Source organism: Mytilus trossulus, chromosome 2 (genome assembly GCF_036588685.1).
Source record: "Mytilus trossulus isolate FHL-02 chromosome 2, PNRI_Mtr1.1.1.hap1, whole genome shotgun sequence".
NCBI lineage: Eukaryota > Metazoa > Mollusca > Bivalvia > Mytilida > Mytilidae > Mytilus > Mytilus trossulus.
In genome coordinates, this window is record NC_086374.1 from 93,882,274 (window position 1) to 93,906,587 (window position 24,314).

At 32.6% G+C, this 24,314-nt stretch overlaps 1 protein-coding gene across 1 annotated transcript; it reads right to left on the reverse strand.

Moving 5' to 3' along the window:
- Positions 1-15,158: 15,158 nt before the first annotated feature.
- On the reverse strand, positions 15,159-16,343 carry LOC134706103 (acetylcholine receptor subunit delta-like). The gene has a single exon (XM_063564811.1). The coding sequence runs from the start codon at positions 16,341-16,343 to the stop codon at positions 15,159-15,161; it is 1,185 nt and encodes a 394-aa protein (XP_063420881.1).
- Positions 16,344-24,314: the final 7,971 nt, after the last annotated feature.

Here is a 24,314-nt window from a genome sequence, read left to right on the forward strand (position 1 = left end):
GTTTACAGTTTATCTCCATCTATAATAATATTCAAGATAATAACCAAAAACAGTAAAATTTCCTTAAAATTACCAATTTAGGGGCAGCAACCCAACAATGGGTGGTCTCATTCATCTGAAAATTTCAGGGCAGATAGATCTTGACCTGATAAACAATTATACCCCCATGTCAGATTTGCTCTAAATGCTTTGCTTTTTCAGATATAAGCCAAAAACTGCATTTTACCCCTATGTTCTATTTTTAGCCATGGCGGCCATCTTGGGTGGTTGGCCGGGTCAAAAAACACAAACTTTAAACTAGATACATCAATGATGATTGTGGCCAAGTTTGGTTTAATTTGGCAAAGCAGTTTCAGAGGAGAAGATTTTTGTAAAAGTTAACGCCGGACGCCGGACGCCAGACGACGGACGACGACGGACGACGGACGCCAAGTGATGAGAAAAGCTCACTTAGACCTTCGGGCCCGGTGAGCTAAAAAAAGCATTGGTTCACCCTATAGATTATTTTTATTCAATGACCACATAATAGTCTTTATGTTGTACTATTACACCACTGTCCATGATTAGGGGAGAATTGGACACCAACTAGCATGCGTAAGTTGACGCAGTGCGGCACATTCTGTATGTACCCATTTCCAAGTCAGGAGACGGATTCGGTGGTGTAGTTTGTTACTGTGTTACTAAGTTTCTCGTTCACTATTTTGTGGATAAATTAGGCAGTTAGTTTTTAATACGACCGCAAATTTTGAAAAAAATTTCGTCGTATATTGCTATCACGTTGGCGTCGTCGTCTGCGTCGTCGTCGTCGTCGTCCGAATACTTTTAGTTTTCGCACTCTAACTTTAGTAAAAGTGAACAGAAATCTATGAATTTTTAACACAAGGTTTATGACCATAAAAGGAAGGCTGGTATTGATTTTGGGAGTTTTGGTCCCAACATTTTAGGAATTAGGGGCCAAAAAGGGCCCAAATAAGCATTTTCTTGGTTTTCGCACTATAACTTTAGTTTAAGTTAATAGAAATCTATGAAATTTTGACACAAGGTTTATGACCACAATAGAAAGGTTGGGATTGATTTTGGGAGTTTTGGTTTCAACAGTTTAGGAATGAGGGGCCAAAAAAGGGCCCAAATAAGCATTATTCTTGGTTTTTGCACAATAACTTTAGGTTAAGTAAATAGAAATCAATGAAATTTAAACACAATGTTTATGACCACAAAAGGAAGATTGGTATTGATTTTGGGAGTTTAGGTCCCAACAGTTTAGGAATTAGGGGCCAAAAAGGGACCCAAATAAGCATTTTTCTTGGTTTTCGCACCATAACGTTAGTATAAGTAAATAGAAATCTATGAAATTTAAACACAAGGTTTATGACCATTAAAGGAAGGTTGGTATTGATTTTGGGAGTTTTGGTCCCAACAGTTTAGGAAAAAGGGGCCCAAAGGGTCCAAAATTAAACTTTGTTTGATTTCATCAAAATTGAATAATTGGGGTTCTTTGATATGCCGAATCTAACTGTGTATGTAGATTCTTAACTTTTGGTCATGTTTTCAAATTGGTCTACATTAAGGTCCAAAGGGTCCAAAATTAAACTTAGTTTGATTTTGACAAAAAATGAATTGGTTGGGTTCTTTGATATGTTGAATCTAAAAATGTACTTAGATTCTTGATTATTGGCCCAGTTTTCAAGTTGGTCCAAATCTGGGTCCAAAATTAAACTTTATTTGATTTCATCAAAAATTGAATAAATGGGGTTCTTTGAAATGCCAAATCTAACTGTGTATGTAGATTCTTCATTTTTGGTCCCGTTTTCAAATTGGCCTACATTAAGGTCCAAAGGGTCCAAAGGGTCCAAAATTAAACTAAGTTTGATTTTAACAAAAATCAAATTCTTGGGCCTCTTTGATATGCTGAATCTAAACATGTACTTAGATTTTTGATTATGGGCCCAGTTTTCAAGTTGGTCCAAATCAGGATCTAAAATTATTATATTAAGTATTGTGCAATAGCAAGTCTTTTCAATTGCACAGTATTGTGAAATAGCAATTTTTTTTTAATTAGAGTTATCTTTCTTTGTCCAGAATAGGAAGCAAGAAATATCTTATTGCAAGAATTTTTTTTAATTAGAGTTATCTTTCTTTGTCCAGAATCAACTTAAATCTTTGTTATATACAATATACAATGTATATTCACTTTTTACTACCAACTGATAAATTTAAATTATCTTTACCATTCAGTGATAACAAGCAGTTTTTTTACATCTTAATATTTTATGATGTATTTAAATGAGTAGTTATTGTTGCAAACTCCATTAGAATATTTTAATTGAGATTAGTTTTGGAATAAGGGAAAGGGTGATGTGATTAAAAATTGGGTTCAATTTTTCTCATTTGAAATTTCAAAAATAAAAAGAAATTTTTTTTCAAACATTTTTTTGAGAGGATTAATATTCAACAGCATAGTGAATTGCTCTAAGAGAAAACAAAAGTTTAAGTTCATTAGAACACATTCATTCTGTGTCAGAAACCTATGCTGTGTCAACTTTTAAATCACAATCCAAATTTAGAGCTGAATCCAGCTTGAATGTTGTGTCCATACTTGCCCCAACTGTTCAGGGTTCAACCTCTGCGGTCGTATAAAGCTACGCCCTGCGGAGCATCTGGTTTCTTTTGAATTGTTTTACATTACTAAGTGGTATTGGTTTGAATTATGGCTTTGGGAATTATACAACATCTTTTTCTTTTAGCATTTATATTATAAGTGATACTCCCTCTCTTTTCATTTACATGAAAGAGAACCCTGACCACCATATTTTCAGTGGGTCTCATTGGGGTCTAAGTGTGACACGGGATTGCCGATTTTTGGTAAAGCATGACACGTTTATTTCTTTTTCGACAAATACCCTTTTAAAAATCCTACAGCTTCTCCAATGCTGTACCCTAATTTTCCATATTCTATAATTTCACAGAAGATGCATGATTGGTGTTTCACTGACTTAGTGTCATCCAAATTTTCACTAGGTCAAATGTCTATTATACTATCAGAAGTAATTTTTATCATGAGGTTATTAAATAAAAAAAAAATATTGTGTGTGTTCTTAAATTACTTGTAAAGTATTTATATTGCTTTTCAGAAATAAAAACATCAAAAATCAAATTGATAATAAAGTGTCACTGGCTGCACTATTTTCAAAAATTAAATAAAAAACCCTAAATCATTAATGATGTCTCAAATGCCCTAGATTAAAATTATCCCTATATCAAAAACAGAAACTAGTAATTTCGTTCATACAAATTCAACATCCATACTATAACTTATTGTACAAGTTACAGAAAAAATCAACCAAGGCAGAACTGCCTCAACAGCCGAAACGTCTTGTTTACACAATTTACAATTATCTAGCATACCACAAGTTATATACTAAGATCTACGAGTCATCTACTGGATTGGTCCTGGACAGATTTATTTTCTTATTTCATTTACTGTTATCTGTTATTGTCCCTTTTCAATTCCTTGTTATCTGTTTTTCACCAAATCAATTCACTGTATTGCTGTTATGGGGACCCCCCTTGCCCCCCCCATCTTATACATCTTTGACTGTCAAATATTCGAGTTTGAGTGTTCTGGATAAAAGTAAATCCATAAAAGGGTTTCGGACGCAAGAAACTTTTAAAGTGTTGTTTTATTTTTATAAGGCAGCAACCATTTGATTTTCTGGGAGGGGCTATGGTTTTTCTTGGAAAAAAAGTTTGTTTCCAGGTTTTGGTGAATAAAATAATTTGTTTCGGACCCTGAGAAAAAAAAATTGTTTGTTTCACCCTCAGCTGCCACTATATGTAATGCTAAAATTGAAAGAAAAAAATTTTTTTCGGTTTGTCGCTAAAAAAATAAATTGTTTTTCGTCGAAGGCGAAAAAAAAAGTTTGCACAGAAAAAAACCATAGCCCCTACCCCAGAAAATCAAATGGTTGCTGCCTAAGTTATTTTCTGATTTTTTTACTGCTTTTCCTTAGTTTTCTTTCTCCAATGTCTTTTCATTACTGTAATATATACATATGTTCATTCCTAATTTTAAATATCAATCATAAATAATATTGATGGTTAAGACAAAGGGTAGCATGGAATGAAATTGAAGGAAAAGATTATGAGTCCCTGTTGTCGGTTCTAAAGTCTATTTTAAAAAGGACCCAGTGATTTCTTATATATCATAATACTGCAAGGTTATGGTAATATGTTTTTTAAACAGAAAATTATAATTATCTTGAAAAGTGTTAAATTTTATAGACATAGTAATATGTTTTTGTGACTAAGTAAGAATTATATGTTCTTAAAAAAATACCGGACCATTCGTTGAAAAACCCGGACGTTTTAGATGTTGCTCTCGTAAAAACACGGACAATATAAAACACTGAATTCTGAGTGAACTACACGGAAATTGTTTGTAGCTTGTGCTCAAAACATTTTTAGCATTCAGAATAAGATAAACTGTCACGAATACAACTACTATATTCCCGAAATATTAGTAAATCGATATGATCGCATGTAATATCACTCGAAAAACTGGACCTGCACTCGAATAAAAGGAGCGATTTCCTCGAATAAACGATCTCAGCCGGACACTTTACCTACCGTGATATGCTTTGAATTTATAACAATATACAGTGGTTCTGAATTCAATTATATTCTCGTCCTGATTATGTATGAAATATTCGCCACTGGATGTTTTAGAAAACAACAATCAATTAAATAAATAAATAATTGTTGACCCTTGAAAACAAAGTAAATGAAAATTCACCATTGTTGGTTCTGGCAAACATGCAGAAGTTAAAACTTGGATACATTTTTATAGCCGTGAAGTATGATTAAATGTTTAAAGTGAAAAATGGGCTCTCAAAGCCACAACAATAATTAAAGTAAATGTGGAGGAATTTTTCATTAAATGATTAGGTTTCTATTTTTATTTGACACAAAAATAAGTAACTGGTTTTAAGCGACGAAATTTTAATTTGGCACTAAGTGGAACAAAGATACAAACGACATACTGATACATAATGAAGTGTAGCAGTAAGTCATATAGTATAAAAAAAAGAAGATGTGGTATGATTGCCAATGAGACAACTATCCAAAAAAAGACCAAAATGACACAAACTTGAACAATTATAGGTCATCGTACAGCCTTCAACAATGAGCAAAGCCCATACCGCATATAGTCAGCTATAAAAGGCCCCGATAAGACAATGTAAAACAATTCAAGTGTTAACTAAACAAACAATAGTACTCCCATCTGGGGTATGTAAATGTTTGAGATGTTGCCACCCTAACTTCATTGCTGCGAATGGATTTTTTTTCAGACAAAATATTATTTTGATAAAAAAATATTAAAGAAAGGATAAAAAGAGATAAATTATAAAATCATATAATTTTGTATTTTAACGAAAAATAATAAAGATATTACCGAGTATCCAGAACTGATTTGATTCACATATCCGTCATTTCGTTTTTTTTTTATCGCAACTTACCTTTGAACATGCATCTGCGAACTGTTAATTGTAAAAATTGAACTTTATAAACATTTCATTTAAATAGCTTTAAAATCAACATTAGCATTGTAATTTTGACTATTAAGTAGTTTGAGGATTAATCTTACATTTATTTCTGTAAGAACGAGCCGGAAAACTCTGCTTATTTTTGAGAGTATTAAAAATTAGTTTGGACGTTGTTTAGATTGAAAGGCAATTACCATTCATATAAGTTTCTAGAAACAACGTTTCAAACAATTGAGAATGATTGATATAATGCAGGAAACACTTCCCTTTCCTGGTCTTTTACTCAATAAATGTTAATTTTGATTTACAATAGACAAGGAACTATGGTATGCTATCCAATGAAACAAGTGGTATGTTTGTTAAAATGAGAAATTATCTTTGAGGAAAAATTGTAAAAATATATGCGACTATCGAATTTTAAAAAGCGTGATTCCTGTTGGGTTGTGCTCATCCGAAATAACTTTAGATATAAAAAAATATTCCCCATAGACATCTGATGCTGATCAATGATTTTTGTCCTGTAGTTTTATAATTTGCATAAGTTGATGACATATTTGTTTCTTCTTCTTGTGGACTTTCATATTATATGTTTTATTGATCCAACTTATTTAAATATATTTTTTTTTATAAAATTCGTGTTTTCGTGATCATATCTAGAAAATGTAATTATAAGTATTGAATGCTTCCTTTTGTAACATCATATAGTTGTAAAAGCGTTGACCGTGCGCACATTTTTAGAATCAAGCGCTTCCGCGCTTCATACAAAATGTACTTCGGTCAACGCTTTTACACCCCAATAAAGTTACAAAAAGAAGCATTCGATTCTTAAATATCTTCCAAAACTTCAAGTTTTTGTAATTTTTCTTTGACTTCATTCATAAATTATGATGAATCAGGATGAGGCGGGGTTGATATAGAGTGCATAGAAATTGGCATCGAAGGTGTCGGTTGTCCAATCTGAGCTGGTGTTGAATGTGGGGCTTGTTTATGTGCGATAGGTGATATGGAATGAATGCATATATACACCGAACTTATATATGATACTTTGCTCAAGTAATGTTATTTCTTCATCTCGACAAGTACTTCATGGAGCAGATAAAGAAGATAACTAACTGATTGTGAAAACATAAAAGCAGTGGGTTAGGCCTTATTGTGCCAGAAATCACGATAAGTTGGTGCGATTGCATGTAATAGGATTTTAAACAAGAGACCAATTCTCGAGCTACTGCATTTTCAAAACAAAGTCCAGTATATATTTATTCGTTTTTGGTTAGACGGCTACATGTATAATTTGCACATATTCTCTCTACACAAAAATGAACGCATTACACATGTGAAACTCTTATATACATGATCGAAAAGAGTCAATGAAACTGTTTGGTCAAAGGCTTTAAAATATGAAGAGCGTTTACAGGGTAAATTTGAAGTGAATTATGTAAATGGCAAATTTAAAAGGGAAATTAATATGGAATATATGTAAACAGTTTCGAATTGTTCCTTCATTCAAAACTTGTCAGTGATTTTCATATTGTATACATGTATATTGATTTTATATCAACAATTATTAAATCTTCAGGATCAAACAAAATTACATTTACCTCAATATTTGTTAATATCGTTATTTTTATTTTATGATATTTTGTGAACTTGATTCACTTTTTTCTTTTGGTTATGACATGAAAAAGAAGATGTGGTATGATTGCCAATGAGACAACTCTCTACAACAGACCAAAATGACACAGAAATTAACAACGATAGGTCACCGTACGTCCTTCATCAATGAGCAAAGCCCATGCATACCGAATAGTAAGCTATAAAGGGCCCCGAAATGACAATGTAAAAATAATTCAAACGAGAAAACTAATGGCCTAATTTATGTACAAACTAGAGGCTCTTAAGAGCCTGTGTCGCTCACCTTGGTCTATGTGAATATTAAACAAAGGACACCGATGGATCCATGACTAAATTATGTTTTGGTGTTGTGTTTGTAGATCTAACTTTACTAAAGGTTCTTGCTGCTTACAGTTATCTCTATCTATAATGACCTTGGCCCAGTAGTTTCAGTGAAAAATGTAAGTGAAAATTTACGAAATTTATGAAAATTGAAAAAAAATTGACTATACAGGGCACTAACTTCTTAGGGGGTCAATTGACCTATTTGATCATGTTGACTTATTTTTAGGTCTTACTTTGCTGTACATTATTGCTGTTTACAGTTTATCTTTATCTATAATAATATTCAAGATAATAACCACATGAACCAAAAACTGCAAAATTTTCCTTAAAATTACTAATTTGGTGGCAGAAACCCAACAACGGGTTGTCTGATTTGCTTGATAATTCTAGGGCAGATAGATCTTGATCTAATAGATAAATTAACCCTTTAACATATTTGCTTTAAATGCTTTGGTTTCAGAGTTATAAGACAAAAACTGCAGTTTACCCCTATGTTCCATTTTTAGCCATGACGGCCATCTTGGTTGGTTGGCCGGGTGACCAGACACATTTCTTAAACTGAGATACCCAAATGATTATTGTGGCCAATTTTGCTTTAAATTGACCCAGTAGTTTCAGAGGAGAAGATTTTCTAAAAGATAACTAAGATTTACGAAAAATGGTTAAAAATTGACTATAAAGGGCAATAAATCCAAAAGGGGCCAATTGATCATTTTGATCATTTTGACTTATTTGTAAATCTTACTTTGCTGAACATTATTGCTGTTTAGAGTTTATCTCTATCTATAATAATTTTCAAGATAATAACCAAAAACAGCAAAACTTCCTTAAAATTACCAATTCAGGGGCAGCAACCTAACAATTGGTTGTCCGATTCATCTGAAAATTTCAAGGCAGATAGATCTTGACCTCATAATTTTTTTTTATTCCATGTCAGATTTGCTCTAAATGCTTTGGTTTTTGAGTTATAAGCCTAAAACTGCATTTTACCCCTATATTTTACTTTTAAGCCATGGTGGCCATCTTTGTTGGTTGGACGGGACACCGCACATATTTTTTAAACTAGATACCCCAATGATGATTGTGGCCAAGTTGGTTAAATTTGGCCCAGTAGTTTCAGAGGAGAAGATTTTTGTAAAAGTTAACGCCGGACGTCGGACGACGGACGCTAAGTGATGAGAAAAGCTCACTTGGCCCTTTGGGCCAGGTGAGCTAAAAATGAACGAAAAACAAATATGTAACACATGAACAAACGGCAACCACTGAGTAACATGTTCCTGACTTGGGACTAGCACATACATAGAACATGTGGTGGCGGGGTCAAGCATGTTAGCATGATCCCCCCCCTTGAGATGGGACAGTGGTGTAACAGTACAAAAAATAAGAACGAAATATAAAAAGCAACTGAAAAAGGCTTAATTCATCAGATGGATAAAATACAAATGCTACAAATACAATTGGACGTGGCCTGGATGTTGTTGATGTTTCCTTTTAATCTTCCACTGAAGAATATAGTGTTAGCCCGCTTCTCTTGGCATTGGGTGGATTGTATTTTTAATTATGAACACACGAAACAGGGAAAATCTCTTCTTTCTTGCTATAGTCCGGACAGCCTTTGTGTGCATTAACTACCTCTGATATACGACACAGTTCAAATGTACTCTTATCTTTATGGGCGGATCACAAACTTTACAAATGTATATTTTTCCATTAGAAACCATATGATCCACAGGGAACAGCTTTATACGACCGCAGAGGTCGAACCCTGAACAGTTGGGGCAAGTATGGACACAACATTCAAGCTTGCATACAGTGCTGAATTTGTCTTGTGATTCAATAGTTAAACAGCATAGGTTTCTGACACAGAATGAATGTGGTCTAATGAAATTCAAACAATTGTTTTTGCTCTTGAGCAATGCACTATGCTGTTCAAAAATAAATTCTAAAAAAAAATCTTTTTAATTTTTCAAATCTGAATGAGAAAAATGTACCCTCCCCTAAAAATTCTTATTAACTCCCCCCCTCCCCAACCCCCACTTTTTCATCTCCTCCTTTCCCTTATTCAAAAAAATAATCTCAATTCAAATTTCTCATGGAGTTTGCAACAATAAATACTCATTAAAATACATTACAAAATTTTAAAAGATTAATTTTCATTAATAGTAGCTTCATACAATAACTTTACAGCTAATCATTTCTTTATACATATTTTTTCTGCCCCTAATTGCTTAAATGATTTCAACCATACCCCCCCCCCCCCAAAAAAAAACAAAACAAAACATAAATGCGTCTTTGGGCCCTTTTTTTACCCTTAATTCCTATACATTTGTGACCATAACCCCTAAAATCAATCCCAACCTTCCTTTTGTGGCTATAAACATTGTGTTAAAATGTTAATGATTTCTAGTTAATTATCCGGAAACCATCTGTTTTCCGGACGACGCCGACGACGTGATACCAATAAACGATCAAATGAAATATGACTTAACAGTGGATCATCACAGAACAACATCCAATCAAATAATCTATAAAACAAATAACTTTGCAAACAAACCTAATAGTATTGAATTGAAAGTACTTAATCACAGAGCAAACACACATGGGATGTGTTTCTTTTATTGGCAATTAATAGTCAGAATATCAATCTGTTATAACTTCTTCATTGGAACATGACATGATTGCTAATAAACAAATTAAAAAAAAAATGCATCTTTCTATTTCGTCAATCTCAATAGACTTGTCGTGGAGCTACAGTTAAATTTCTGAACATGGGCTTCAACCAATGATAAAAAAAAAAACTGACAAACAAAACAGAAACGAAATAAAAAGTAATTCCAATAGTATATATGCCAGGGTGAGATATTTCAACGAGGTTTTATGTATTTCTATTAGAAATCAACCCTTTGCTTTTATTTTATCCTCTTCGTATGTTTGTTTATATATTTTTATATACCTCAACGAAACGTCAAAATAAAAGAATTCAGTTATATTAACAATTTGCTAATTTATTTTGTACAATTTATTATTTTTCAGGCTTCATAATGTTTCCACCAAACATTTTACTCCTACCAGCGATAAATTTACATGGATGCTTACATATTCAAAGACAAATAATACAGAAATAACAAAATCTTTCTCTAGAATATATTGATTAAAATACTTTCCTATGATACCAAGATATATAGAAAATACGCAGATAATATTCCAATAAATGTAACAAAAGAAATAACGCAAAATATAATGTCCAATGTTATAGACAAGTCTTTTCCAGTTAAATAACTACCAGAAAGAGAATTAGAATTTGTGTCTTTGTCTTTTTCCAAATTCATTTTGTCCTTCTGTTTTCGATTAAATCGCAATGCCAACCTTCTTAAACATGAATTCGCATGGCTGACATCTTCCATATAGTAATAGTATGCGCTAATTATAGTCAAAATTACTATAACACCACTAACCATCATGATACAAACCAGAACTAAAAGAATAGTACATAACGGGTCCGACTTTGCTGGGATAGAAGCCGATACTATCGTGAGAAATATAGCGTAAGCCAGTAGAATAAATATAATTATCTAGTTATACAATGAAACATGCTGACCTTGCACTGATTTTCACGATAACACCTGATTAACAGACTTAAGCCAACCCGATTAACAGTTCCACCGCCGATATAGCCGCATACTCAATATAGATTAACCGACCTATCTCTCGGTTAGCCGAGTGTCGGCCGTGATGACATAATTGTTAACGAACAAAAACAAACGCAAAAAGTATGCATGTTCCTATTTCGTCAATCTCGAACTACTTGTCGTGGAGCTTCAGCGAATGGTTAACTTTCTGAACATTGGGTAAGCTGCAACCAATGATCAAAATACAGAAGAAAAAAAACAGAAACGAAATAAAAAGCTATAGTTTATATGTCAGATATGTGAACGAGATTTACGTTATTATGTTAGAAATCAACCCTTTGCTTTTATTTTTCTCTTCGTATGTTTGTTTATATATTTCTATATACCTCAACGAAACGTCAAAATAAAAGAATTCAGTTGTATTGACAATTTGAAATTTGGCTTGTACAATTTATTATTTTTCAGGCTGCATAATGTTGCCAAACATTTGAGCGATAAATTTACGTGGATGCTTACAAACTTGAAGACAATTTATATAGAAAATCCGTCTCTAGAATATAATGATTAAAATACTTTGCTATGATATCAAAATATATAGAAAATACGCAGATAATATTCCAATAAATGTAACAAACGAAATAATGAAAAATATAATATCTAGTGTTTTAGATAAGTCTTTTCCAGTTAAATAACTAACAGAAAGAGAATTAGAATTTGTGTCTTTGTCTTCTTCAAAATTCATGTTGTCCTTCTGTTTTCGGTTAAATCGCAATGTCAACCTTCTTAAACATGGATTCGCATGGCTGACATCTTCCATATAGTAATAGTATGCGCTAATTATAGTCAAAATTACTATAACACCACTTACCATCATGATACAAACCAGAACTAAAAGAATAGTGCACAACGGGTCCGACTTCGCTGGGATAGAAGCCGATACTATCGTGAGAAATATAGCGTAAGCCAGTAGAATTGTCATACCCAATGAAATTCGTTCTCCTGATTCTACAGGGAGACAGAAGATAAGTGGATTCATCAGACAAAACAATAATGTAGGTAGTATGACGGTTACTACATAATAAATCGGTTTACGTTTGATGGAAATCCCCATAACAAATACAGAGGAGTGTCCAATAAGAGAAGCATTCTGAAATGTATCGATAACAGTCCAGTCAGAATTCGCAGCAAAGTAACTTAGATTTGGAACTTTAGAATAAACATTAAATTCCACATCTTCAGGAAGGATACCCCACATAGTGAAAGGAAATAAACATAATTGTGTATCGAATGGAAATTTAGATACATCAGGCGTACACTGTGCCTCAAAAACACCACCAGGGGTCCAGTAAACCGACCCATCTGCTGCCAGTATCACATAGAAGTCTGCCTCCTGTCCGATTGGTTTCACATCGTTCACACTATTAGCAAGGTACAGATACGGGAGCCAAATATCATGTGGCGGAATTGTTAGTGTATATGTATTGTTATATAAGGCTGGATTCCACCCTAGCCGATGGTCAGTCCAATTTACTGTTACACTCATTGTCAATGTTAGTTTCTCTTCCAGTTCTGTAAACGACACTATGGTTGATGGTGCTGCACTGAAGCTAAGTTTAAGAGGTGTTGGTACATTCCACGTTGGAACTAATTCCTTTGCATAATTTTGAAATACATCCTTGTATATATTATTCGAGCCTGAAGCTACAACAATTTCCAGAACGAAAGTTACGGCGGTACAAAGTAATGAAAGCAGCTCCATGTTTATAATACTTTTGCAAGCCCTGTTCAATCTCGTGTGCTAATATTACACACACTAACATACAATAACACTTATCTTAAGTTACCAAAATATGTACACAGTGTGTTTTTCTTTGTATTTGATCCGCTTGATTGACAATTTAAACTACATTTACTATAAAAACTTAAACGAGCTCAATCCCTTCGGGTTTAAAAAAAATCAACTGTGAATCCTATTCAATAGATTTTTACAAATAGGCAGATGAGTTTATTATACTTTGACAGTATTCACAAGCTTCTCTTTTTAATGTTTGTGGCAAATTGATTGATTAATTAATTGCTATGTACTTAACCAGGACTTAACGATCATGAATAAATATAACATCCATGATCATATAAGAACTGGCAATACTTAACTAGTTTGCCTTCTATCACATTTATATATATATACAAATAAGGTATATTCGTTCTATGTCCGTTTTGAAAAGAAAAAATGTGAACTTAATATAAAAATAATATATAGCGCGTTGTCGGGTTGCGATAGCCAAAGGGACTGTGTCGTTGACATAGTGCCACATAAAGTATTTTCCATGTTAGCGACTGCATGTTAATCAATGAGCAACTTACATTTAGTCGCAAGTTGATTGTCGTTTCCGTATCCATATCATCTTATTGATTTTTATTAAGCTTAACCAATTTCTAGTAAAACAACTGGCTGTTTTACGTTTCGACAACATATAAACGGAATTTCATAAAGATCATTTCATATTTCGTCTTTTTAATTCTATACCCAGAAGGCTCAAACTTTTTATTATATAACCTCTTTTAAATTTTAATCCTTTATATCCTCCTCCATTTACTTTTTATCCTTTATATCCTACTCTCACTTTTATCCTCTAATCTTTCTCTCACTTTTTTATCCTCTTTTTCCTTCTCTCACTTTTTATCGTCTATATCCTTCTCTCACTTTTTATCCTATATACCCTTCTCTCACTTTTAATTCTCTATTTCCTTCTTAAAATTGCTTAAATATGTGCCTTTGATACTTTGAACTGTCTAAATATGTTTGTTTTTTTGTATTTTGTTCTAATGTGTATATATGTTATGACATAATCTCTGTATAAGAGGAAATAAGGTCAATAATAATATTATTTTTTTTTTAAAGTAAATCATTATAGGTCAACGTGCGATAGTTAGTATCATGAACGGTCCAATGATCAACATTGTCCGCTCCGATCATTGAATACTTAATTCTTGTATTTTGATTGTGACAAAAGCAGTCCTGTTTTATATGACTATATATGTTTAATTGAGACACGCTTTTTTTTAATTGTCGAGTGGTGGTGAATATTTATAGCATCGATTTTGTTCGTTCTCTCCACATAACCCATTTGCTTATTTTTAAATGTTAGTCGGAGGATAATAATTAATATCCGAATTGTTTCGTAAACTGATGCTTATGAAGTCTGTCCCTGGCTTTCAAGTTGTAATCTTGTGGGAATAAAATTTGTAAACATTGACTACGATCTTGCGTTAAAAGCAGACTAATGGTCGATTATAGAACAACTTGCTTTTATTCAATAATTAAAACCCCGTTAATTCCTACTTTAATGTTATGTTGAATTTAAATGAAATATGATTTCACAGCTGATCATAACAGTACAACATCCAATCAAATAATCTATCAAACTCATTATACTTAGCAAACAAATGTATTATTTTTAAGTATTGAATTGAATCTACTAAAAGTTACAGAACAAACAAACATGGGATGTGTTTCTTTTATTGGAAATTAATGATTTGATCTCTCTTTACTTCTTCAATGAAACATGACATAATTGTTAACGAACAAAAACAAACGAAAAAAGTATGCATGTTTCTATTTCGTCAATCTCGAACTACTTGTCGTGGAGCTTCAGCGAATGATTAACTTTCTGAACATGGGGTAAGCTGCAACCAATGATCAAAATACAGACAAAAAAATAACAGAAACGAAATAAAAAGCAACAGTATATATGTCAGATATGTCAACGAGATTTACGTAATTATGTTAGAAATAAACCCTTTGCTTTTATTTTACTCTTCGTATGTTTGTTTATATATTTTTATATACCTCAACGAAACGTCAAAATAAAAGAATTCAGTTGTATTGACAATTTGAAATTTGGCTTGTACAATTTATTATTTTTCAGGCTGCATAATGTTGTCACCAAACATTTTAGCGATACATTTACATGGATGCTTACAAATTTGAAGACAATTTATACAGAAATATGATGATTAAAATACTTTGCTATGATATGAAAATAAATAGAAAATACGCAGATAATATTCCAATAAACGTAACAAAAGAAATAACACAAAAAATAATGTCCAGTGTTTTAGACAAGTCTTTTCCAGTTAAATTACTACCAGAAAGAGAATTAGAATTTGTGTCTTTGTCTTCTTCCAAATTCTTTTTGTCCTTCTGTTTTCGGTTAAATCGTAATGTCAAACGTCTTAAACATGGATTCGCATGGCTGACATCTTCCATATAGTAATAGTATGCGCTAATTATAGTCAAAATTACTATAACACCACTAACCATCATGATACAAACCAGAACTAAAAGAATAGTACACAACGGGTCCGACTTTGCTGGGATAGAAGCCGATACTATCGTGAGAAATATAGCGTAAGCCAGTAGAATTGTCATACCCAATGAAATTCGTTCTCCTGATTCTACAGGGAGACAGAACATAAGTGGATTCATCAGACAAAACAATAATGTAGGTAGTATGACGGTTACTACATAATAAATCGGTTTACGTTTGATAGAAATCCCCATAACAAATGCAGAGGAACCTGTTCCAATTAGAGAAGCATTCTGAAATGTATCGACAACAGTCCAGTCAGAATTCGCAGCAAAGTAACTTAGATTTGGAACTTTAGAATAAACATTAAATTCCACATCTGCAGGAAGGATACCCCACATAGTGAAAAAAAATAAACATAATTGTGTATCGAATGGAAATTTAGATACATCAGGCGTACACTGTGCCTCAAAAACACCACCAGGGGTCCAGTAAACCGACCCATCTGCTACCAGTATCACATAGAAGTCTGCCTCCTGTCCGATTGGTTTCACATCGTTCACACTATTAGCAAGGTACAGATACGGGAGCCAAATATCATGTGGCGGAATTGTTAGTGTATATGTATTGTTATATAAGGTTGGATTCCACCCTAGCCTATGGTCAGTCCAATTTACTGTTACACTCATTGTCAGTGTTAGTTTCTCTTCCAGTTCCGTAAACGACACTATGGTTGATGGTGCAGCACTGAAGCTAAGTTTCAGAGGTGTTGGTGCATTCCACGTTGGAACTAATTCTTTGGCATAATTTTGAAATACATCCTTGTATATATTGTTCGAGCCTGAAGCTACAACAATTTCCAGAACGAAGATAACGGCGGTACAAAGTAATGCAAGCAGCTCCATGTTTATAATACTTTTGCAATCCCTGATCAATCTCGTGTATTAATATTACACTACTACACACACGTAAATGGATGACATACAATAACACTTATCTTAAGTTACCACAATATGTACAAAGTGAGTTTTTCTTTGTATTTGATCCGCTTGATTGAAAATTTAAACTACATTTACTATAAAAACTTTAACGAGCTTAACACATTCGGTTTAAAAAATATCCAACTGTCAATCCTATTCAATAGATTTTTACAAATAGGCAGATGAGTTATACTTTGACAATATTAACAATGTGTGTGGTAAATTGATTGATTAATTAATTGCTATGTGCTTAACGATCATGAATGAATATCACATCCATGATATAAGAACTGGCAATGTCAACGTATATTTGTTCCACCAGTGGAAACTTTATTATAAACAATGTCATAAAACCTGTACCTGTCGGAACAAATATTCTATACTATTTATTCCGTTAGGAACATCTACTGTTATATTTATTCCTGTGCAAATAATATTCCAGAATAGTTTTTCCCTTTGGAACTTATATTATTAAGGAACTTCTATTCCGTGACAGCAATACTTGACTAGTTTGCCTTCTATCACATTTACATATATATATATATAGAGAGAGAGAGAGCCCAGGTGGTCGTGTGGTCTAGCGGGCGGCTGCAGTGCAGGCGATTTGGTGTCACGATATCACAGTAGCATGGGTTCGAATCCCGGCGAGGGAAGAACCAAAAATTTGCAAAAGCAAATTTACAGATCTAACATTGTTGGGTTGATGTTTAGACGAGTTGTATAGAAGTTACGAATCAAATCTACTCTAACATCGTTAGGTTGATTTTCTAGGCACTTTATATATATATAACTCGTCTAATATATAAATATATATAAATAAGGTAGAATCGTTCAATGTCCGTTTTGAAAAGTAAAAATGTGAACTTATAAATATAATATATAGTGCTTTGTCGGATTGCGATATCCAAAGGGACTTTTCCATATTAGCGACTGCATGTTAATCAATGAGCAACTTAAATTTAGTCGCAAGTAAAAAAAACTGTTGATTAATTGTCGTTTCCGTATATCCATATCCTCTTATGGAATCTTATCGATTCTTTAGCTTAACCAAATTCTAGTAAAACAACTGGCTGTTTTACGTTTCGACAATATACAAACGGAATTTCATAAATATCATTTCGTATTTTGTCTTTTTTATTCTATACACAGCAGGCTCAAACTGTTTATTATACATTTATCTTCTTCTCAATTTTAATCCTATACAAAAAAGTCATCCTCCTCTCACTTTTTATCCTCTATATCCTACTCCTACTTTTTATCCTTATATCATTCTCTCATTTGTTATCCTACTTTTACTTTTTATCCTCTATATCATTCTCTCACTTTTTATCCTATATATCCTCCTCTTACTTTTTATCCTCTAAATCCTTCTCTCGCTTTTTTATTCTATTTATCCTTCTTTCACTTTTTATACTCTATATCCTACTTTTACTTTTTTTTCGTCTATATCCTTCTCTCACTTTTTATCGTCTTTATCCTTCTCTCACTTTTTTATCCTATATATCCTTCTATCACTTTTTATCCTCTACATCCTCACTTTTTATCCTCTATATCCTACTCTTTTAATCCGATATATCCTTCTTTCACTTTTTATACTATATATCCTACTTTTACTTTTTTTCGTTTATATTCTACTCTTATTTTTATCCTACTTTTACTTTTTATTCCCTATATCCTTCTAACTTTTTATACTCTATATCCTCACTTTTTATCGTCGATATCATTCTCTCACTTTTTTCATACTTTATATCCTTCTCTCACTTTTTATCCTCTATATCCTACTTTTACTTTTTATCCTCTTAATCCTTCTCTCACTTTTTATCCTCTTTATGGTCATTTTTAATCGTCTATATCTTTCTCTCACTTTTTATCCTCTTTATCCTCATTTTTAATCGTCTATATCCTTCTCTCACTTGTTATAGTCTATATTCTCACTTTTAATCGTCCATACCCTTCTCTCACTTTTTATCCTCTATATCCTTCTCACTTTTTATACTCTATATCCTTCTTTCATTTTTTATCCTCTAAATTCTTCTATCACTTTTTTCCCCTTTACATCCTCATTTTTTATCCTCTATATCCTACTCTTACTTTTTATCCTCTATATCCTACTCTTACTCTTTATCCTCTAAATCCTTCTCTCTCTTTTTTTCGTCTATATCCTTCTCTTATTTTTCATCCTTTATATCCATTTTACTTTTTATCCTCTATATCATTCTCTCACTTTTTATCCTCTTTATCCTTCTCTCACTTTTTTATCGTCTATATCCTTCTCTCACTTTTTTATAATTTATATCCTTCTCTCACTTTTTATCCTCTATATCTTTCTCTCAATTTTTATAATCTATATCATTCTCTCACTTTTTATCCTCTAAATCCTTCTCTCACTTGTTATCCTCTATATCCTTCTCTCACTTTATACCTCTATATCTTTCTCTCAATTTTCATTATCTATATCTTTCTCTTACTTTTTATCCTCTATGTCCTCCTCTCACTTTTTATTCCATCTATCCTTCTTTCACTTTTTATACTCTATGTCCTTCAATCACTTTTTATCCTCTACATCCTCACTTCTTATCCTCTATATCCTACTCTTACTATTAATCCTATATATCCTTCTTTCACTTTTTATACTCTACATCCTACTTTTACTTTTTCGTCTATATCCTACTCTTATTTTTATCCTACTTTTACTTTTTATCCCCATTATCCTATACTCTATATCCTCACTTTTTATCGTCGATATCATTCTCTCACTTTTTTCATACTTCATATCCTTCCCTCACTTTTTATCCTCAATATCCTACTTTTACATTTTATCCTCTAAATCCTTCTCTCACTTTTTATCCTCTTTATCCTCATTTTTAATCGTCTATATCCTTCTCTCACTTTTTATACTCTATATTCTCACTTTTAATCGTCCATATCTTTCTCTCACTTTTTATCCTCTATATCCTACTTCTACTTTTTATCCTCTATATCCTTGTCACTTTTTATACTCTATATCATTCTCTCATTTTTTATCCTCTAAATTCTTCCATCACTTTTTTTCCCCTTTACATCCTCACTTTTTATCCTCTATATCCTACTCTTACTTTTTATCCTCTAAATCCTTCTCTCTCTTTTTTCGTTTATATCCTTCTCTCATTTTTTTATCGTGTATATCCTTCTCTCACTTTTTAAAATCTATATCTTTCTCTCACTTTTTGTCCTCTAAATCCTTCTCTCACTTTTAATCCTCTATATCCTTCTCTCACTTTATACCTCTATATCTTTCTCTCAATTTTTATAATCTATATCTTTCTCTCACTTTTTTATCCTCTATGTCCTCCTCTCACTTTTTATCCTATATATCCTCCTCTCACTTTTTATGCTCTATATACTCCTTTTTCTTTTTTTGGTTCTACTTATCCTCCTCTCACTGTTTTATTCTATTTATCCTCTATATCCTTCTTTTACTTTTTATCCTTCTCTCACTTTTTATCCCCTAACTTTTTTATTCTATTTATCCGCCTCTCACTGTTTTATCTTATATATCCTCATCACACTTTTTATCCAGTATATCCTTCCCCAACATTTAATCCAGTATATCCTTCCCCAACATTTTATCCTATATAACCTCCTCTCTTTTCTTTAACAAATATATCCTCCTCTTTCTTTTTTATTATATATATCTTCCTTTGCCATTTCTATCCTCCTCAATATTTTCTACTAACTTTTAATTTCATATATCCTCCTCTCACTTTTTAAAAACTTATATAACCTCCACTCATTTTTTATCCTATATTTCCTCCTTTCACTTGTTATCCTCTGTATGCTACACTTCCTTTTTATCCAATATATCCTTCTCATATTTATCCCATTCTTACTTTTTATCTATATATCCTCCGCTCACTTTTTGTCATATATATCCTACTCAGGATTTTTTTATCCTATATATTTTCCTTTCACTTATCCTATATTTCCTATTTTTTGACTTTTTATCCCATATATCATCCTCTTACTTTTTATCATCTGAAATCTCTTCTCTCTTTATCCTATATAATCTCCTTACTTTTTATCCTATATATTTTCCTCTTTATGAATTTTACTTGAATCAGCAGTGAAAAGAAGGATTAAGTGATTTGTTTGTTTTGATTCCAGTGGACAATTTATCATGTATATTCAGGTCAATCTTTGCTAGCCAAGGGTTACAATCCACATTTACATGTGATTTGCGCTTTTTGATTGGGTGCAGCCATTTACAGCTGCGACCTTGTGTCTCAGAAATTATAGCTCAATCGCTCCTCAATCAGCAAAGATGGAGAGGAGAGTGGCTCGTAACCCTTAGCTAGATAATTCAGGACAAGAAAAAATCATATAAAATACAAATGGTAGATTCTGTGCAGCGGGGGACAATACTATTTGACATTTTACATAAGCCAGCCGAATAACAAAAGAGAAGCCCAATCAACTTGCAAGGTCCAGTTAGCAAATGTGTCATTACCTTATTTAATAATAGGCCATGAACATTGTCATAATGTAGATTATACCTTTATAACATGGAGTATGAAATTTGTAGAAACTAATTGGGCAATTAAATTCATCATTCTCCATTTCACACTACTTATATATGAATTTTCCCCTCAGCCATTTATAAGTCTAGATGTTATGCATCAACAATTTCTATTAGAGCCATCAAAATAGCCACTAACTTTTTTAAACTGTCAATTCTATTGCAATCTTACCAAAATTCGTGTATAAGAACAATTATCGACCAACAATCTCCAACAGGTTTGTAAGCCATTTATCATAGAATCTGTCAATATGTTAAAAAAAAGTTAAATTTGCAAGTCCCACATTTATTGCAATACTTAAGAAAATCTAAGTTAGTATAATGTACTGTGCAAACAAGTTTTCCTTTTAGATAAATGCCATTTTTTTACTTTCTGTGAAATTGATATTTCAACACAGTAACTGATGTCCCATAATTCAGTCAGTAATTGCATACAATATATGCTAGTGAAGTTGAAATTAAGGATACTATGGATGAAAGGACTGCTTCATACATAGAACTTTTCTCAATGTGGACAACCCGACACTAAAATCTATGACAAGCGGAATGATAATTATCAATTTCTCATCAGTAACTAACATATCCTCTGCTCGGTTGTCTCATAATTGATATGTTTAAAAACTCCAAAGCCGTAGCGCATGTTTCTTTAAAGTGAGGCAAATCGCCGAGCGGAGCGAGTCGAAAAAATTTTAAGCCTTTTTTTAGGGGGTTTTCGGGTGCCTGAAACGGGAGAAGTTAGCTCATTTCAGCATTACTATTTATAATAAAAAACAAAAAATATATATAACTGAAATACGTTATTTTTATTAGCTAGCCTATAAGTAAATATAAAAAAAATAATCTCTGTTGGTCAACCAACTTTCCGATTCTCCTGTGACCTATACTATCGAAAAGCTTCAACACTACGTTCTTATGTACATGCATGTAAATATTTATGTCCAGTAGCAAGTTATAAGCTTCTAGAAGTCGAGAACATGTTATAAGCATTCTCTGTAAACAATCCGCTGGAAGACATGTCAACCTACCTGGACACATTATTCTACCAATTTTCAAGTCCTTGGTTTGACCTACCAGGGTTCAAACCCACTACCTACCGCACTAGAATCAACGGCACACGCTAGCATACAACCAGACAACGCTGACCATAATCAGAAAAAGAAACACGAAAGAAATATTTTCAAACGATACCAAAAATATATTTATTAAAGATTGAAATAAAAATCATGAATTGCCTTATACATCAAAGACTTCCATAGAAAAGACGCTTCATGATTTTGTCTAAATTAATTATGAATAATTATTAGTTTTGGTCAATGAATTATTTTATCAATTATAATTTGTTGTTCAGTGAGTTGATAGTGTAAACATTGGAAGCTATAGCGTTATCGATTCAAATAAACCAAGGAAAGTAATAAGCCAGAATAGGGGTGTTATAGCTAGACTTGCTACAATTCTCTTTCTATTATTTTTCTCTGACTAATTTATATGTTTACTGATAAGTGCCAGCCTACGGATTGCCCTTGGAGAACCTTCCTCCTGCAGATGTCAGTATAATTGTAGTCTCCATTAGTTAAAGCAGTAAAATTATTAAAGGGGCAAAATTGAAAAAAAAGCACAGAAAAAACATAATTAGGAAGGGACATGTAGCAAGTATAGGGGTGTAAATACTCGTCTTGAACCAGTTTTGCAACATTAAGATTTGTTTCAATTTTTTTTTATTTTGATTTGTATTCGGAACACTTACTATTTTACCGTCACCACTATGATAAAAGCTGCAATTGCTGCTGCAGAGTGGACACACTGTATGGAGTGTGCCGGTAGATAATTTGAAACTCGAAACTCGCATATTGATAAATTGATGTAAAATACATAAGTAAAAAAAAAAGACACTTCGAAAGTTTGGTCGTCGATTCAAAAGTGAGGCATTTGCCTCCATTACGCTACATCCCTGAACTCTTGCATGTTTACACTATATTGACTTCATATACGGTAGCTCACTCCTTTATATGTAGAATCTGCTCAAATAGTTACCAGGAGGAAAGCTTAAAAATGTCTGTAAATTTAATGGACTCATCTAGAATTGGTTGTTCAATCAATGTGTCAGTGTTTATACAATCTAATGATAAGTTTGGACATGCAGGTTAGTTACACAAGTATTTCAGTTTCTGTTATCCTGTGGTGTTTGTCATTGATGGAATATGTTTGTTATTGTTCTGTTGACTGTTGTATTATTGTTTGTGTGTTTCTGTTATGAGTATTCTCCAGCTTGTTTATGGGATAATTTTTAATGAGTCATTAAGCAGGTTTAGCTAGCCATGAAACCAGTACAACCCATTTTTTCTTCTAAAAATGTCCTGTAGTCAAGAATATGGCAATTTTCTAAGTGTCTTTGTTTTTGTTGCACTTAAGTGTTTTGGTTGATCCTGTTTTCCTCAGTTTTAGGTTGTAACCAAGATTTGTTTTTTTCAACACTGTTATACTGCTGTTGCTTTTATTTACAAGCTACACAGGTCAAAATTGTGCATAAATTAATTTTAATCTGATCTTTGATTTCCATTTTCTCTCAGTTGCTGAACTGGAACAGACTATTACAACCTGCCATCTATATATCATTGTCATCAATTGACTATACATGCCAATCAAACAAATTGTCTCCATTAAAAACTTTATATTCAAACATTAAAAGATATCCTATTGAACCACAGAGATATATCTCACCTTTAAGAAACAAGTAAAAAAGCCAACATTAAAATTTTAAAAAGTCAAAACGTTCAGTCAATGCACCTTAACTGAAGGTGCAGGGTAAAATAATCTAAACGAGAAATGCTAGTGCGAATACACTGCCAAATAAAGTATCATTCGACATTGACCTTCCAAAAATGGATCTAAACATATAATGGATTCATCTTATTAAAGCACCGATCCTAAGTTCATGCTTCACAATGCTGTGTTTTACTTTGTTTTAAATTTTTTGGATCCTCTGGTTCTGTCAAATGATATACAGCCTCTGGGTTTGTAGAAGCACTTTTATTGGCTGATGCGATTTCCAAAAGAGAGTTCAACAAAATCTTGTCAGCTCCTTGAAAGGGAAGTGTGGACTGAGAAGTCAAAAGCTGATGACAATACATTTCCTAAATCTTCCAATTTGCTGGACGACTTTTTTCTATCAACAATGATCACAGTGATTAATTCCAAAACTTATGCATTTAAACATACCAAGAGCAGATGTAAGATACTTTTCAAACAAAGGCACAACTCAATAAAGCAGTATAGGATTCTAAAATATTTTTTTCACAGGACCATCATTATAAACATGTTCAAAGTCATAAAAAAACAATATA